Here is a 19256-nt window from a genome sequence, read left to right on the forward strand (position 1 = left end):
CCCCAAAGGAATGACACTGTTGATTCTTAACTTTGTACCAAACATTTAGTTGGGAGACCTCTGGTTCAGAGGAGGAGGCCACCTCCTTCTCAGGGTTTCTCCCCTCCCCATTCCAGAGCCTAGACCAGAGTGCTCATCTGGAACACTTCTCTACATATTCACCACCCACCTTCTGAGGAGCACCCATCCTGTGAGATCTGCAGGACCAGCTCCTTGGATTTGGCGTTCAGTTCACTGCAAAAAGAACAAACCCATGTGAGCCATCCAAAGCTCCATGCTGTAGGGTTGAGTTTCCCACCCCACACACCATGCCATGTATGTATGTATGTATGTGTGTATATATATATATTATTATACTAAAGACACATGGTTGTCAGTCATTAAAAACACACTGCCGGCAGCCTGACAGTTCAGAAATAGCCACCAATTCAACCAAGGGTTGGCCTTTCAGTGGGGACCCATGGAACACCCTTTGGTGATAAGAAGTGTATTGAGCTAATATACCAGCCATGTAGCACATGACAGGTGGGCAGTGCAGACTGAGACCCTGAGTTCATTTGGTTAATTTTTATGAACTTAAAATTGAATGTCACATGCCACTGCTACCATTTATAAAGCACGACTGTGTATAATTGAGTATAAAACACAGAATTCCAACAAGCCTCCCTCTTTTCTATCTTTTGCATAAGACCCATTCATCAATGCTATATCCACCATCGCCTTTAACAGCTTTAGGTGATTCCCTGGAGATATCACAGACTGAAGAACAACTGTACTTTTTACAGGTGTCTAGTACTCTTCTGCCTTGGCCTTATAAAACTTATCCATCCAAGTCCTTACAGATAGACTGTTTAATAACAGAGTCCTTTCCAGTAAACAAATGGAGATTAACATCCTCACACAGTTGGAGGTCAGAGGATAACTCACTACAGTTGGTTCTCTCCGCAAAGTGGGTCCTGAAAATTGGAATCCTGGGATCTGCTGTCAAGTTTGGCAGCAAGTCTTTACCCACCAGACTGTCCCTCCAGCTCCCTTTCCAGGATCCGCCCATCATTTCTGTCATTCCTTGGTCTTTTCTAAGTGCGCTAATCAGTTTTTCTAGATCAAGATCATAGCATCCTGATGCCAGTGGTCTGCCACTATGACCGATCACTCATGGTGAGATCTTTAAACTCCTCTTACAAATGTGTTCATGAATTTCTCCTAGTTAAGTGTTTTCAAAACTGGGACCCAGTATTAAACACTACCAACTCTCTTTGGGGTAGGTGTGAAGTCAGGCAGTTTACTTTCTCCTATGACTTGCTGGTACAGTGGAAGTTATTAATGAATTTTCTTATATTAAGCCAGCTTTACATTTCTGGTGCAAACTGGATTTGTGGATTTGTTTGTTTTTTGAGACAGTCTCTAGATAGCTCTGACTGTCCTGCAACTCACTATGTAAAAGAGGACAACCTTAAACTCAGAGATCTGCCTGCCTCTACCTCTGCCTCCCAAGTACTGGGATTAATGGCATGCTCTACCATACCCAGCTTGGATTTATTTATTTTTAACAGAATGGCTATATAAACACTTTATTTTACGTGTGTCCATGTTTTGCCTACATGTATGTATATCACATGTACTCTCGGTTCTTGCAGAGGCCAGAAGAAGGTATCAGATCCCCTGGAATAACAGGTTCTGGGAACTAAACCTAGGTCTGCAAGAACAGCCAATGCTCTTGACCAGAGCCACAGCTCCCAAATAGATTTATTTTAATGCATCATTGGATCCCATGTGATGACTTTTTACTTAGGATCTTTATACTGTTATTTATAAATGGTTTTCATGTCCCCTTTCTATTTTCTCCACCAGAGGTTGGCATCAGTTAGAGGCTTCCTTCTGTTCTGTGTGGCTGGGTGCTAAGGGAAACAGTCCTTTGTCACAATAGAGAAAGAGAAAGAAGGGTGATCCCTGGAGCTGCCTTTAAAAGGAAGTCCATGTTTGACATGGAGCTGGCTATCTTTCAGAAACTCAGGACAACTTGTTTTCATTTCTTTAATTTTACATTTTCTTAGTGTAAACAGTGCTATACAATGACTCCAGGATCTGTCCGTCTTGAGCAGACCTAGCTGCCACCAGCAGGCCTCTGAGGATGCAGGCTGTACTCACAAGGTGAATTCCTCCTCCCAACTGAGGTCAGTAGTGTTTCTCACTAGGGTGCTGATGAATCTCTGTTCAGGATCGTTCAGCTGAGCCACGCACACATGGCTAAGGCCTGTGATCAGATGAAGCAAGGTTGTATTTGGCTTTTATTTTTTAATTGCATTAACACTTTGCTTACCCACACAAGAAAGAGTAATAAATTAACTGAAAAAAAAATCTCACCCAAGAAACCTTTCTGTCATTTCCCATTTACACACTCTCAATGCTGGGGCAATAACTTGGTGGTAACAGCCCTGGACTGGCCCTAGTGTCCTACTTCTTCATCAATTCATCAATCCTGGAAGCAGGCAGGACTCTAAGGTATGGAGCCTCACCCAGAAGCAACACACCTGCTTAGGCTTGGCTCCTCTTTAGACTAGACTAACAGCCTACCCAAACGATGGTCGATATTGAGCTTAAACTGTGGCTGCACCTCACAGACAACCCGTATCCCACTTACAACAAGCAGATGTTTTCTTTCCTCATCTATCCCACGATCCTTTGTGGGTACTTGGTATAGGCACTTTGACATTTCACAACTGTTCCTGCTCTGAGACAATGTTTCCTCTAGAGCATCAGTCCTCAAGTCCTCTGTGGTCAGTAACTTGACCACAATGCTTGACTCCTTACCATGTTTCAGGTAGGGTAACTTTCATAGTCACTCCTCAAGGAAAGACTCAGATCCATTTCCAGCTATGGGCATCTTAGTATGGCTGGGGAATGGGATCTGGTTTCATAGCATGTGCACCCCAAAATGGGGCCCCACCACAACCTGGTAGTCCAGGGGACCCACTCAGCCACTAGGTGATCCAGGTTATGAAAGGCAACATGCAAGCACTTGCTGCAAAACCATCAGCTACCGCCATCTTTGTAGAGACTTAGTTCACATGAAGCCTCTCTATGCCTTGTAAAGTGGAAGAACCTTTGCAAACAGTGACCAGAACTCCTAGTGTTCTTAAACAACAACCAGAATCTCACTTCCATTCTCACAGGGGGCCTCAGTGATCACTGGGAATCCTGGGAAAACCATGACTCCTCAACTGCCTTCCTCCTCCTATTAGCAGCACCAGAGGCACAAAGCCCCTATAAGCCACTCATACAACCCACTTTCTAGGAGAGCATAAGCTACACTGATCAGAGGCTCAGGGATGCTCAACAGGAATTTATTGGCTCAGCTTAAAAAGACTAGTATCTGTCAGGCTGAAAACAGACAGAGCCACCACGACATTGCTTTCCCTAAGCCTTCATGTACATGCTGATGAGTTTAGCTGCATATTTGTGAGGTGCAGTATGATGCTTCATGGCACATATGTCCTGTATAGTGACCAGATTCTGTTACTCACATTGTTACTGTTTCAACTGCCCTTTCTCTGAATCTGGTACATTTAGAATCCTTTCCACAAACTTTCTGGGTATGCATGATTGGCCACCACCAGCCACAGCTGCTCACTGTGCTCAGGAGGTTACAGCTTGTGGCCTTTGGACCCCAAGCCCATTAGCCAAAGACCAAGTTTTTCACTATATTTCTGCAGAGGAAGGCAGGGATCACACTGTAGACCCAACCAGGTTGCCACATGAGAATTCACCATCCCCAGTCATGGGAGATCCCTCCCACAGTGTGGGCAGCCCCAGAGGCCCTGGTAGCACCCACCTGAAGCACCAGGGTGGTTTATCAGGGAAACTCTGATATTCTTCACCTGCAATTTTAGTTCATGAGCCCTTGGAGGTTTGGGAGGGCAGGGTTCCTGAGCAGTGGAGGAAGGGCACTGTAGACTCTGTGAGGGAAAAAACATAGCAACAGCTGTGAGGATGTGTGAGGTTGGCCAGGGGTCCTGGCTTCTATATGGGACAGTATCTTCAGGGACAACAGTGTCTTCATGGATATCAGAACAGGGCACCTGGCCTTCAGGGTCATCTTAGAATTGACGCTATCTCATGGAAAGATTTTCTTGCCTCTACAGTGGATCTCTTCTATCCCAAATGAAGAACCTGCAAATAGTGATGACTCTGTTCAAAGTCTGCTTGTGGTCTGCTTTCCAGAGCAGTAAAGACTAGCCAGCACATAGATCCATGCTCAGACTCAGGAGATGTACTTTATATAGTGAGTTAGTCTTCGGGCTGTTGTGTTGGACAGGACAACATCTAGGTATAAATGGCCATCAGTCTGTGATCACTTTCTGCCTCCAGTCACAGGAAGAACAGCTGGGAACCCCTGTTATTGCACAAGCAAGGGGACAGAGGCAAGTGCAGTCTTATTTCATTCTCAGAAGGGCATCAGGCACTGGCAGTGCTCACAGGGGCTCTTAAATTTAGCACAAGAACCTAAGACCTCAGAAGGTTTTCTGAGAGGTGCTGGACTCTGGATAGTGAAAGCCATGCAGGAGCTATCCTGGGTTCTGACTGGACTTGAGACACTTCTTTGATCATGGTTACTAACATCTTCAGAGACACTCATGGGTACTGCCCAGCAAATACTGCTATGAACCAGGTTCTTCCCTTCTGTGAGTGAAGAATACCAACAGCCAAGAAGGACTATAAACTTCCTTAAAGCACTGGGATGGGTTGGAGATGAGATACTTTGTCAGTTGTATGTTTGGCTATTTTTTTTCTTTCCTTCATGTGTATGTATCAGTGTTTACATGTGTGGGGGGGCTTGCATATGTGTAAACATGGACATGTCTATGCATATGAAAGCCTGTGGTTGTGATCAGGTGTAATCCTTAATCAGTCTCTACCTTAGTCATTGAGGCAGGATCTCTCCCTTGAACACAAAGCTCACCAATACAGCTAGTTCAGTCAGTCAGCTTGCTTTAGGATCCCCTGGCCTCTGCCTTCAGAGACTAAAACTACAGGCAGACTACCATACATACCAGACATTTACTTTGGGTTCTAGGAATCCAAATTCCAATCTTCACACTGACACAGTGCTTTAACCACTAAGCTATAAGGATTCTACTTCTGGGCCATAAATACCGAGGTACTCGGTCAATATTATTCTGAGTGTTTCTATGATGGCTGTTGGGGGTGGGATCAATGTTCAGTACAGACTTTTTTTTCTGAAACAAGGTATTGTGTCACTGAGACTTAACTGGCCTCAGACTCATTTTGTAATGGAGGATGACCTTGAACTCCTGATTTTCTGGCCCCGGCCTCCTTAGTGCTGGTATTAGAGGCATATGCCACCATGCCTAAGATATATGGTCTTAGAAATTGAATTCTGAGCGGGGCGTGGTGGCGCACTCCTTTAATCCCAGCACTTGGGAGGCAGAGGCAGGCGGATTTCTGAGTTCGAGGCCAGCCTGGCCTACAGGGTGAGTTCCAGGACAGCCAGGGCTATACAGAGAAACCCTGTTTCGAAAAACCAAAAAGAAAAAAGAAAAAGAAATTGAATTCTGGATTTCATGCATGCTGCATGCTATATGAGGACCCTTCCAACTAAGCTATAGCCCAAAAGACCAACATTTAAACAGACAGACTGAATAAAGTAGATGGCCATTACTAATGGGGTGGACTTCACCCATCAGTTGAAAGCCTGAGTAGAAAAGTCTGAGTCATCCCAAATGAGAAAGAATTCCTCCCTTCAGACTGCTCAACCTGAGCCATAGTCTTTTTCTGCTTTTAGAATCAAACAGAAAACTCTAGTCCTCCTGGGCTTTGAGCTCTGAGCCTATGGTCAGTCTGGAATTAGACCAAACTCTCCTGGTGTTCAAGGCTTCAGACATGAGCTGGAACCAAACCATTTATTTATTAGTCCCAACATCATAACATACTTCATAAATCTCTCTCATCTCCATGCTCAAGTGTTCAATTCTCTGGAGAGCTGTCATGGGTGTGGCACTTAATGAAACAGGACAATTTCATTTTAGAATGTGATTAGATATGATAGCCTAGGGGCCTTTTGTTTTTGAGTCCATGGATTCTGAAAATACAAAACTATTTTGTGAACTGTCTCAGATTTTTATATTTCTGGTTACCAGTCCCCTCTGCTCTCCAAGAATCCACTATTAATAGGATTACTAGAAGATGAAGTAGCTTGGGCTTGCTCCTACCTACATGGATGGATAACTGATGGTGGTTTTTGGGAAGACTGACTCCCCTGCCTTATGCCTCTGAGAGTGAAGACTATAACCCCCTGCTGTTCTCATCTGCTAGCTGAGCTTTGCCTACCACCCGATAAGCAAAGGAGGATAAAGATGGCTTCGTGTATTCATGTGACCCTAGTCACCTAGAACTTAGCATCAAATCCTGTCACCAGCTGACAGTGTTTATGGAAAAGTACAAACTAGAAGACCATCACTTCAGCAATGAGTGGCCTGGCAAGCATTCCCACTATGGAGCTCTGACCTTGAGGCTGTATTCTAATACCATGGGCAACATCTGCCTGTGCAATGTCAGCCCCACCATGGAAAGTAAAGGCACTAGAAACACAAGTTCAGAATCTCCTTTGTCCTATGATCTGGGCTTACCTGAGCTTCTTTGACCTGCGTGGGTTTGGTGCTCAGAAAAACAGATGGAGAGGCAGCATTAACTAGGTGCTTGAAAAGATCCTCAAGGGCTTCAGAAAGCATGTTTACCCCGAGCGCCTGCTTCTGGAGAGAGACAGGTCATCATATCACTGCATGCCAGACACAAGTACCAGCCAGGTGTGCTAGATGTTAAACCATCAGACAACATCATTCGACTTTGGTTTGATGCTAGCTCTGATCTCTAGAACTGCAACTGTCCTGTTAGCTCATGACAAGCCAGGAATAACAGCAGTCTTCAGGAGCACAGCCAGTGAGAAACTGAGGACTTTAGTACATAATGAACCAATCATGTCACCAACTCTGTGGGGTTGAAGAAGCCCCTGAGCTGTAGAGGAGCAAAGCCCAGTCAAGAACTTGATGGCAGGCAGATAGAGCCAGAGCTTAGGACAAGACAAGCTGTGCAAAGACTCCAGGCCCCAAATACTGAACAGCAATAAATATGTGCTGCTTTCAGTTATTGGATCTATGATTATAGCTGTATTGGTTATCCAGTTTGTTGCTTTAACAAAAGCAACTTAAGGAAGAAGGTTCATTTTGGCTCACAGTTTTAAGGCACAGTCTATCATGACAGGGGAAGGCAAGGTAGCAAAAATGCGAAGCAGCTAATCACAGTGTGTATCAGGAGGCAGAGAGACATGAATGCTGGTGCTCAACTTGTCTTTGCTTTTTTTTTTTTTTTTTTTTTTTTTTTTCATGTTGGGAACCCAGCCTGTGAGATGGTGTTGCCCACATTTAGGATGGATCTTCCTATTTCAATTGAAACTCCCTCAATGACTTGTTTGGAAGCTTGTTTCCACAGAGCCTATCAAGTTAAGAATGGAGCTTTAACTGCTACCACTATGTAATTCAGACATCTCCCATATTCAAGATGTCAGGGTCTCAGTACCCCATGTAAAGCCTGTGAAGGGACTATAATAAGCTACCTGGGACTCATTTTGCACCATTCCTATCTGGGTACTGGTGCTTGTTCACATGTGTGCATGGTTCTGTTCTGTGCAGCAGATCTCTATAAATTAGTGGTTCTCAACTTGTAGGTCATGCATGACTCTTTAGGGATAGAAAGGCCTCTCACATGGGGCTACAGATCAGCTGTCCTGCACATCAGACATTTGCATTACAATTTATAACAGTAGCAAGATTATAGTTATGAAGTAGCAATGAAATAATTTTATTATTAGGGTGTCACTACAACATGAGAAACTGTAAAAGGGGTTGCAGCATTAGGAAGGTTGAGAACCACTGCTATAAATGCTTTTAGTGCAAGTATTAGAGATAGAACCTATGGCTTTTCCTACAGTGGGTAAGCATTACATCACTGGAATACATCCCCAGATCTTGGGTTTTTTTTTTGTTGTTGTTTTGTTTTGTTTTGTTTTGTTTTGTTTTGTTTTTTTTAAGACAAAATCTCACTGTGCATCCCAAGTTGGACTTAAACTCATGATCTTCCTGCTTCTATCTCCCACAGACTAGGATTACAGGCCTATGGTACCATACTCGGATTTAAAGTATGCATTTTTAAAAAATCTCAATTAATGTGAAGGATACCTTGGTCTCCTTGAATCTTATTTCGGTATTATAGCTTTCATTTTAACTCTTGAGAAAAAGGACTGTGTGGATATTTGCTAAGATGACAGGTCCCACTCTAATGCAGCCCAGGCATCCATGCCATCTTTCTGAGGTTTGGGGAGAGAAGCTGTGATGGTCAAGTTCTGCCAAGATCTAGCACCTTGGTTCCAATGCCATTCTGTAGTAGGCAGCTTGAAAGCACCTTGGGTGCCATTTCCTCTCACTGGGGGCCCCATCTGGCTGTATAGGCAAGGTTCCCACTGGCTTATAAGACACTTGCAACATGTATAACAGGAACTGACTTTAGAAAGGAAGACTGGAGCAATCTGTATTGTTGTTAGACAACTGGATGCCTGTCCCCTGACTGACCAGGCCTCCCTATAGTGAACTTAGCCTGTATCTATTGAAAGTGGACTTGAATCTCTAAAACATAAGGCCTCTAAGTACCAAGAATCAAAATGGCTGATGTTTCCATGGCTCTCACTGGAAGCCAGCGTCTCTTACACATATGTATTAACTAGCTTAATCCTTTACATCACATCCCCTCTACTTTACAGATAAGGAAACTAAAACAGAGAGAAGTCGGGTAACATTCACAGAGCCACACAGTCCATAATTAGGAGAGCCAAGAGTCAAATCCAAGTGGTTAAAACAGTTCAGAGCTTGTGCTTTGAAGCGGGAGGCCGTTACCTATCGCCTCAATGGCCCCTTGATAACCTAAGTTAAAATAAAAGACACATGATATAGAACAACCATTTAAAATATATATTTCACTGCTCATTTGTACATACATAGTACTAAGCAGCCACTACTTAAATATGTTCACTACTCCTCAAAGATGAACTCCAGACTGCATTCTATCAGGAGTCATGTCTCCAACCCCTGGCATCTATCTTTCTTTTTCTGTGGATTCCCTCCTCTGGACTGGATGTGTTATAATGTCACATGTGTCTCCTGAATCAGACTTCGTTTATTGTTTGCAAGGCTAATCAGGATACAGCATTCACCAGCACATCACTCCATTCCTGGCTAAATAATATCCCATATTATGGCTGTGCCTCACATTGAGCTCTTGTTTCTCCATCTGACCTGCACAATGGTTTCCTACTCAGTAGACAGAGGAACTCTGGACTGATAGCACTACACATACAAGATACACAGACACCTATGCAGGGAACCCCCCCCCAATACACATAAAAATAAAAAAATAATAAATACATAAATCAACAAAGATAGGGAAATTCTATACCTGTACACTGACTGAGGCAAATTAATCAGATTGGTAACACAGCTACCCATGGGGGAAAATGACTCAAGAAATCACAAAGACTGGTGATTTTCCCATAAGAAATTCTCCTTTCCACATAAGAAACTCACGTTGCTGAGCTTGCCTATGTAGACAGCAGGCCTAGACAAATAATGTCATATTTCGAGAGAAGCAAGAAGCAGGAGGAGAAGGAAGGCCCCACCCCAATTCATTCTCCCTTTCTCCTTCCTTTTGCTGTTTGCTTCTCTAAGACAAAAATGTCAGTTGTCCAGGCCTGCTGTCCATACAGACAAGTCCTGACATGTTCAATCTCTTCTGCTGAGAAGGGGACCAATCTGTGTTCAAGAGTCCTTATCCCTCCCCGCTCCCCGAGTAGCTGTGTTACCAATCTCAGATTAGTTAATTTTCCTCAGCCAGTATTTGTGTATGTGTGTGAAATTTACCAGCTCAAACCAAACCAAAGCCAAACCAAACAAACACTCACATTACACACATCTAAGTATGAAGGCTGAGATAGTGGCAGGACTGAGGCAGAGCACTTGTTTAGCATGTCAAAGGCCCTAAGTTCCAGTCTCAACTCCAGAGGAAAAGTGAAGAGAGAGAAGAGATAAAAGTGAGATGAAAGGATAAAAGGGAAAGTATCTTTGTGCAAATACCCTGCAAAGCCCACAGCTCTCTACTGTGGTGAGGCTTCAGTGGCTGACCTGGTTGAAATGAAGCAGAACTACAAGGAAATTTTGTAAAAGCCACAGAAAGAATTCCCTTGTGCAACAAAGGAAAGTTACACCGGGATAATTTTCACACACTCACTGCAGCCCAGCTTCTGTCCTTATACCCTAAGGTCCCAGAAAGCGGAAAGGCAACTGTCCTCTCTATCAAAGCTGTCCCCACAGAGCCCTGTCACTTGTGGCCTAAGTCAGAATGAGGAGAGTAGCAGGGGCCACCCACTTTCCAGCAATCCAATTCGAGACATGCCCTAGCCACACATGCATCCTCAAACCAGTGAAAGAATGATAAAAACTTACGGACTGACCTCCCCTGGGGCCTGGGGCTGGATCTTGATGGCTGTTTCTGGGACGTGGGTGAAAGACCACCTGATTTGTATGTCCTCTCTCTTCTCTTCCATGTGGAATTCTACCTATGAGAACAAACCACCAAGCAACAGTTACTGGGTAGCTGCGATCATCACATGAGCCTTAATCACATCTTATATGGATGTTGTTATGTGTGTCATGTATGTGCATACTGTGTATACATGTGCTGTGTGTGTGTGCACACTATATGTGTGTACTGTGTGCTGTATTTGTACAAGGTGCATGCATATAATATGTGCATGCAGTGTGCTATGTACATATGTACTGAAGCTCTCTGTGTGTTCATTTTTTAAGATTTATTTTTATTTTATGTGGGTGCTGGTTGATTTTTGTTATCTTGACCCAAACCTAAACACACATTGAAATCTTAGCAGATTAGCCTACAGTCAAGTATGCAGGGATTTTGATTACTGACTGATATGGAAGAGCACAGTTCACTGTGGGCAGTGCTACCCCTGAGCAGGTAGTCCTAGGTTCTATAAGAAAGCAGGCTGAGCAAGCCTTGGCAAGCAAGCCAGTAAGCAGCACCCCTCCATGGCCTCTGTTTCAGTTCCTGCCTCCAGGTTCCTACCTTGAGCTTCTACCCTGACTTCCTTCAGTGATGGAGTGTTACCTGAGAGTTATAAGATGGAATAAATTCTCTCCTCCCAAGTTGTTTTTGGTTATGGTGTTTTATTACAGCAACAGAAAACTAAGATAATATATTTGAGTTGCCTGTGTGTATGTACGTATAGTCTGTGCATGCCTGGTGCCCCTGGAGGTCAGAAGAGGTGAGGTGGCACCTAGAACTGGAGTCATGAAAGATTGTAAGCCACCAAGAGAATGCTGGAAACCAAACCCAGGTCATCTGCAAGAACAGCATATGCTCTTAACCTGAGCCATCACTCCAGCCTCTGTGTGTTCTTTTAGTCACATGTTCTCACAGACAATAGCTTAGCTTCTGCCTTGGTCTACCATGTTCTTCCAGAATAGACGTGAAGATCCTGCTAAACTCCTATCCAGTCTCTCCTCTGCCCAGGAAGCTCTCAGGCCAGGTGTCACGGACACTCCATAGCCTTATTTAAATGTGGAACTCCTAGTGCTCTGTACTTCTCTGTCACCAAGGCATAGGAGAATGGAGAGTAAAGGAACCCAGTACACCCTGTCTTCAGTTCTGGGGATGGCCTGTATCCATGTCCACATGTCCCTGGGATTATATAGAGAGTGCCATGGAATACTTCCCCCCTTCACCTGGGCTACTCCAGCAGCTTCAACTGGTCTATTATATTGGTCAGTCCTACTCATGTAGAGTTGGCAGAATCATGGAGAGATGCCCAGGCCTTCATTCATGAAGCCTTATACATAAGGGCAGGCATGGTAAACAGGACCTGGAAGGTGTGATTAGGGCCTGAACCTTAAGGTGGTGAGAACATCGTATATCTCCAGGTGACCAAAGGGAATCATAAGCATCTTTAACAATGATAGAGGCTAGGAGAAGAACAGGCGAATAGGTATGGTTTGAGGACTACACCCATGGTGACTGAGCTGAAAAAGAACAAGGCACAGTGACCAAGCAAAGAATGAGATGGTACACAAGCTCTTTACAATTAATATATAGCCAACAGTAACATTAGCCTGCAGTCCTGTAGCCCTAAAACTGCCGCCATTTTTTATCAGATCATCTGTGTCCACTTGCAAAAGATCATTACAGTTGGGCTTGCCAAATGCTGCCATTCCCTCACAGTATAGGCAGGGTGGGTCATGGGACCCTTACCCAATTATCTAGTCCCTTCTTGCAACCAGTTATATACAATTTTGCCGTAATTCCATATGGCCTCAGAAAGGGGACAGAGCATAGAGGATGAAAGAACTAGAGAAGGAGACTTCAACTACATAGCTGTGGGGAGTCACCATCTATGTTGGGTACAGGCCTTACAAGGTGGTGTGCTTTTCTGAGTCACGTCATGGTGACTTACAGTTTAAAGATAGTGACCTGATTCATAATTAATAAGAATGATACTCAGATCCCTGTAACTCAGCATGGAGGAATCCTCCCTGTGTCCCTCCTATGATAGGGAACACAAGGTCATGACTACCATGTATTTCCTGTGACTGACAGCATCTACACAGCCTTACCTTTAAATGAAATGGGGAAAGATGGACATCATACAGCTGGCACTCCGAGCCTGTGGCAGAGGCAGGCCCTGCACTGACCAAGAACTGAAGGGTCTCACCCACCACATGACAGATCACCACCTGGAGAGACAGGGGATAGAGAATCTTCAGAGGATAGCAAGGATGGCACCTCCCACGGACAGCTTCATTTCCCTGAATAACCTAGTCTTTCTGTGTTAGCAATGGAAGAATTTGGGGTGTCAACTTTGGATTAATAGTCAGATACACAGAACTAGTCAAAAACTAAACACGGCCTTCGACCCTTGATTTCTGATGGATTCTCCAGAGATACTGTTCCACTTAAATCTAGTTGCCTTGCTTTTTCCATATATACAGAAGGTTTTGTTCTTTTAAAATCACTGCTATATTTTTTTCACAATGGCTACTTTTAAATTCCCTAGACAGGGCCAATGAGATGGGTCACCATTTACAGGTGCTTACCACTAGATCTGACAACCTGAGTTCCGTCCTCAGGATTAACACAATGTAAGCAAATAACCAACTTATACAAATTGGCTCTGACCTACACACACACACACACACACACACACACACGCATGCATTCATTCACAGGAGCAAACACACACACACACACACAAATAATAAATTCACTTATTTTTTGTAAGCTCTAGACATTTCTGCCCTCGTGGAGAGAAAAGTCATTTGCTGTCTTTTATTAAAAGTAAGCCTTTAAAAGAAATTAAGTGGCCAGGCAGTGGTGGCGCATGCCTTTAATCCCAGCACTTGGGAGGCAGAGGCAGGTAGATTTCTGAGTTCAAGGCCAGCCTGGTCAACAGAGTGAGTACCAGGACAGCCAGGGCTACACAGAGAAACCCTGTCTCAAAACAACAATAACAACAAAACAAATAAACAAACAAACACAAACAAAAAAAAAAGAAAAGAAAAAATTAAGTAATAGGTATTAAATGTATAAAAATTAGCTGGGTATGGTGGCACATACCTTTAAAACCAGCACTCAGGAGGCAAAGGTAGGTGGATCTCTGAGTCTGAGGCCAGCTTGGTCTACAGAGAAAGTTCCAGGACAGCCAGGGCTACATAGAGAAACCATGTGTCAAAAAAAAAAAAAACAAAACAAAAACACCCAACTAAACCAAAACAAAAACTTTAACATGCACTGATGAAAAAAAATTTTAAATGTTATCTAGAACATAAAAATTATTTCTATCTAAATAATTTTAATATTTTTAATATGAGAACAAATCTAAAAACAGTGTTAGGTAATTATAAAATTAAATAACTCTAACAGAAACAGAATTATAACATGAGCTTAAATATAAAATGAACTTGTATGTTAGAACAAGGTTATAGAAAACAGAGACAAGTAATTGCATCAACAATAAACCAAACCACAATCTGTCATAAGGTATTTCCGAGGGGTGATTTTATGACCAAAATAGTGTTTTTTGTCAGTGAGTCCTAGAAGAGCAGAGCTTCGAAGTTAGACTCCAGCTACCCCTGGCAGAACCCTGAGCATGCCCAGTGCACACCCAGACCAGATGCAGGTATACATGGGTTGCAGCAACAGGGCATGCTAGGCACTAAATAACACGGTGGCTAGGCCCCCAGGAAGCTGAGCAAACAGAAGTTTGAAGATGACACAAGATAGACCTCTGCCTCCCTCAAGGAAGAGCTGATCCCATTCCCGAGGTTCACTTTGGGATTCATAGAAAATTCTTTAATTCCCCGGCATATTTCTCAGAATCTAAAACACAAAGTGGAAAGATTATGAAAATAATTACTTTGTCAGGCCTGATGCACAAAGTGCAGAGCTAGGCCATCACCCCTCTTTATTTCTCATCCCTGGCCTCGCATGCACAGCTTCTGCTGCTGCCCCTCAATATACACACGCTAACAAACCCTCCAAGTGCTCTGAGCCCCATTATGGCAGCTTCTGAAATCTAGGAGCACATAGGCCTAGCAGGAGTTCACCTAAAAAAGCACCTTGCTTCTCAATTCTGGAAGAAACTGGTTCACCTTTCTTTCCATTCCTGTGATATTGCTCCCAAAAGATGGATGACAGGGACTGGTTATGTGGACCAGAGTCGACAGAAGGTTAGAACAACAACAACAACAAAAAAAAAATGTTTGGATAAGAAATGTCACTGATTCATGTTAAAAATAAATGTTCTATAAACAATCCTTTCTGGAAATTTTGATAACAGAACTCCACAGACCAACGACTGATGCAGGGAAATGCCGTTGTTCCCAGGGCCTGTGCCTTTTACTGCTTTAAAATAAAACAATAAAACAGAGAAGGCCTTGCTGCGTGACCATCAAGATGTTCTCCTTCTACACTGAGCCCATGAGCACTGTACTAGGAAGACATGTGGCTTGAGGCAGAAGGTGGGGCATGCTTTAAACCTCATAAGAAGGCTTGATTCCCAAGGATACATAAAGCTGCCCAACAGCCATCCCTTGAGAGATACAGATCATTTAAGCACTTGAGTAAACCTAGGAAGAAGTCAGGCCAATAACTAAATTCAAAGGACTTGAGGATCCCTAGAACGCAAGACTCCGAAGCTCATGATTAGCTACTTGTGATGGTCAATGTTAGCTGTAAACTTGACAGAATCTGGAACCACCTAATAGACAAGGTTCATTCACAGCCATGAGGGATTGTTTGGATTAGGTTAGCTCTGGGCATGCCTGTAGGGGATTATCTTGCTTAAGTTAACTGAAGTGGACAGACATTTTATAAAGGAGAGCAGCAGGGTCCCCCGGCTTGAGTCTAGACTGCATAAAAAGAAGCTATCTGAGCATCTATCACTCTGCTTCCTGGATATAGATGCAGAATGACCCCGAGCCCTCCCTCCCTTTAGCAGCTGTTTTCAGATATTTTATCACAGTCATGGGAGAAAGGACTGAGAAGTCACTCACCTCCCCAACCCCAGTGCTAATAGCATCACTAACGGAGCTATTTCAGGTTGGGAAGTCTTTTCATAGCGTCCCAATTCCTCCCCAGCCCTACTGCACCTCAGCAGTCATACACACTAGCCTTTGTTAGTGCCCTCACAGTTTATCATGGAACTCATTAAACAAACCACCTGAGCCCTCCTCAGTGGTGTGGGAGTAGGAAGCTGCCTCTGTTCTTTCTTTCTTTTTTTCCTCCTTTTAAAAAATTTTTTATTTTATTTTTTATTCTTTCAGGGTCTCACTCTGTAGTCCAGGCTGACCTGAACTCACTATTGAGCTGAGGCAGGCAACAGAACTCTCAGCCTTCTAAAGATTTATTTGTTTTTTATTCATACAAGTACACTGCAGCTGTCTTCAGACACATCAGAAGAGTGCATCGGATCCCATTACAGATGGTTGTGAGCCATCATGTGGTTGCTGGGAGTTGAACTCAGGACATCTGGAAGAGCACTCCATGCTCTTAACCACTGAGTTATCTCTCCAGCCCAACTCTCAGCCTTCTAAACACTGGAATTATAGGCTCGTGTTACAAAACCTCTCTTAATCACAACTTTTTTTTTAAAATTTAAGTCTTACTTTGTTTATGTAACTCATGCTTATCTCAAACCCATGACACTTATTTTGCCTTGATCACCTGAGTAGCTGGGATGAAAGGAATGAGCCACCACACTTGGCTTACCTCAACATTTTGATATGTCAATCCAAACAAACAGCTTTTACTGGACAGCCAGCCATAAAGGCTGAACCCCTCCCCAGGGTTCTGCTCTGCTACCTGAGAGCCACAATGTCTCATTTGTCTAATAAAGGAGAACCGAATGGTTTTAAGTTGGTAATATTCTTAATCTATATTAATGTCGATCCATAATAAGGATTAATTCTCTCAACCTACACAGAAGGTTTAACTTTAAGGTCTTTGAACTGAACAGTAGCAAGCAGGATCCCATACAAGTTTAGGGACCTGGCAACTTACCAGCCATCTTAAAGGGCCAGAATGCCCAGGGTTAATACCTACTTCATGGTCTATAAGGAATAGAGAGCTGGTTGTGAATCCAGAGCCCCCCTCAAAGATGATAACTAGGTTTTCTAGTTAGCCCCTCAGTCTGTATTATGTAGACCTGTCCAAGCATAGTTTTTAAGTTCTTCTGCCATGGGTTCCAAATATCTGCTCTGGAATGCCAGTGTGTAAGCATATGTGCTTATACATGTGGTATATGTATGTGTGCTAAAGTGCTAACTCATCTAGGCAAATGCAGGGGCCAGAGGTTGATGTCTGTTCTACTCAACTGCATCTCTACCTATTTTTTGAGATAGGATCTCTCATTGAACCTGAAGCTCACCATTTCTGCCAGACTGGCTGACCAACAACCCCCCAGGATCTGCCTGCCTGTCCCTACCACTGGGTTACATATGGACACTGCCACACCTGACTCTTAAGTTGGTTCTGGGGATCTAAACTCAAGTCCTCATGTTTGCATGGCAGACTCTAGAAGCCTGCCTGTCTCCATCTCCTCAGCACTGGAATTACAAGCACATGCCACCATGTCCAGCATTTATTTTTAAACATGAATTCTGGGATGGAACTCAGGTCCTCATACTTGCAAGGCAAACACTTTGTCAACAACTCTCCCCCAAGTCAAGCAGTGGCTTTTCTGAAAGGTTAAGTATCATTAGTATATACTATCAAGCTGGCACTTGCCTCCCAGGAATGAATTTACTAGATTAAAAAACAAAAACCAAAATCAAACAAAAAACCTCAGCCACAGACCTGCCTGAGTCCTGAGATCTTTTCTCCCCAAATCACCCACAGAATCCTAAGTGAGGCCACCATTTCAGAACAGAAGGCTGACTATAATTCCCAATAAATACTGTCCTTTTCAAGAACAAAAATGAGCAAGGTGGCTGTGGTAGGCACATAAGCATGTGTCTAGGATACCCCCAGATAAAAAAGGGTAGCTTCTAATAGGTTTTCTCTGCTGATAGAAATAAGTTAATTCAAGTCAAATTAAAAGTATAAAAGCAGATTTATTTGGGAATGTCTCCCAGGTGAATTCACCTGTCTCAGGGTACAAGACTGAAGAAGAAGTTGCCATGCAGACAAAGGAGACAGGGACATAAGGAGGGAGAGGAAGAAGGAGAGAGAGAGAGAGAGAGAGAGAGAGAGAGAGAGAGAGGAGATGAATATGAATCTGGGGTGGGTAGTGATCATTTTAATCAGAAACACACACCTGACACATCTGGTAGTGTGTGATGTAAGCACTAGCTAGGTTCCTGAGAACAAGCCAGTAGAACTGCCTATATACTAACAGGGTTAGGGTTAGGAGTCACAGATTTGAAACCTACAAACTTCTAAAGGTAAAGGAGAGAGACTCAGGTCACTGACACCATTCTGTCACACAACATGTCCTAGCAGATAGCAGCCAGAGTCCTGTTGTTCTCCTTTTTTTTTTTTTTTTTCCTGCCTCGCTTTAAGACCTTACACCCACACACACAGCTCTTGTCTGGGAAATATGTCTTGTGTAGACAGGAAGCCCCAGATTCCTGCCAAAGGTTCTCCCAAGTCATGCAGTCATGCTGTTGCTTGCCAACAGGGAAGCCCAACCCTTTAACATCTCACCACTGCTTCACTTTCCAACTTACCCGTGGCGTAGCTCCTCTCAGAACATTCTAGAACTAGGGGCACAGCTGATAAGATGCATCTAAAGGGTTACTGAGTATATTTTCCACTTGGATCACACGCTATAAGGAAGGAGCCACCAAATAAAAAGGAAGTCGATCTATTACCAGAGCTGTCAGGTCAGAGGGCAGGCTCTGGCAGCCCTCAGGGACTTGGCCATGAGTCCTCAAATAAGCCAAACAAACAATAGAAAAGCAGAGAAAAGAAATTTATTCAATTTGGCCACATTGGGAAGAAGAAAATAAGAAAGAGGTTTAATTACCCCGTAAGTCTGTCTTGTCCCCCCACAGTAGGGGCTGAAATGAGGATTACGTTCAAATGGAGGGCAAGAGGCATGTACAGCTAAGCAGTCATGTTGAAGGTAGGATCCTACCCATCACTGCTCTGAAAGGTCTTGGCTCCTATTTCTCCTACAATGTGGACTAAGAAGTAGTGTGAAATCCTTTTCAGTGGCAAGTTCTTCCTCTAGCTGGCGTCAGAAATTATCCTTTTTTTTTTTAAGTTGGGTATTTATTTCATTTACATTTCCAATGCTATCCCAAAAGTCCCCCACATGCTCCCCCACCCACTCCCCTACCCACCCAGGCCATCTTCTGATTCATATGCAGCTAGAGACGCGAGCTCTGGGGGTTGGGGGGTGGTATTGGTTAGTTCATATTGTTGTTCCACCTATAGGATTGAAGATCCCTTTAGCTCCTTGGGTACTTTCTCTAGCTCCTCCATTGGGGGCCCTGAGATCCATCCAATAGCTGACTGTGAGCATCCACTTCTGTGTTGGTGGGATTGCAAGCTTGTACAACCACTCTGGAAATCAGTCTGGCAGTTCCTCAGAAAATTGGACATAGTACTACTGGAGGATC

General features: G+C 43.6%; 1 protein-coding gene across 6 annotated transcripts in view; it reads right to left on the reverse strand.

Annotated features, from left to right (window-relative positions):
* The window catches only part of C2cd2 (C2 calcium-dependent domain containing 2), a 70587-nt gene that overhangs the window by 24232 nt on the left and 27099 nt on the right, over positions 1–19256 (reverse strand). For 4 of the 6 annotated variants that reach the window (NM_174847.2, XM_006522976.4, XM_011246110.3 and 1 more), the window contains exons 3-8: positions 12750–12869; positions 10574–10678; positions 6648–6770; positions 3833–3956; positions 2149–2254; positions 170–234 (exon numbers count right to left, since the gene is read on the reverse strand). In NM_174847.2, coding sequence (NP_777272.2) covers positions 170–234; positions 2149–2254; positions 3833–3956; positions 6648–6770; positions 10574–10678; positions 12750–12869 — 643 coding nt within the window. Of the gene's footprint in view, positions 1–169; positions 235–2148; positions 2255–3832; positions 3957–6647; positions 6771–10565; positions 10679–12749; positions 12870–19256 lie in introns of all 6 variants that reach the window. The other 2 variants (XM_011246109.3, XM_011246111.2) reach the window with 2 other exon arrangements.

This window comes from Mus musculus, chromosome 16 (assembly GCF_000001635.26).
Source record: "Mus musculus strain C57BL/6J chromosome 16, GRCm38.p6 C57BL/6J".
Taxonomy (NCBI): Eukaryota; Metazoa; Chordata; class Mammalia; order Rodentia; family Muridae; genus Mus; species Mus musculus.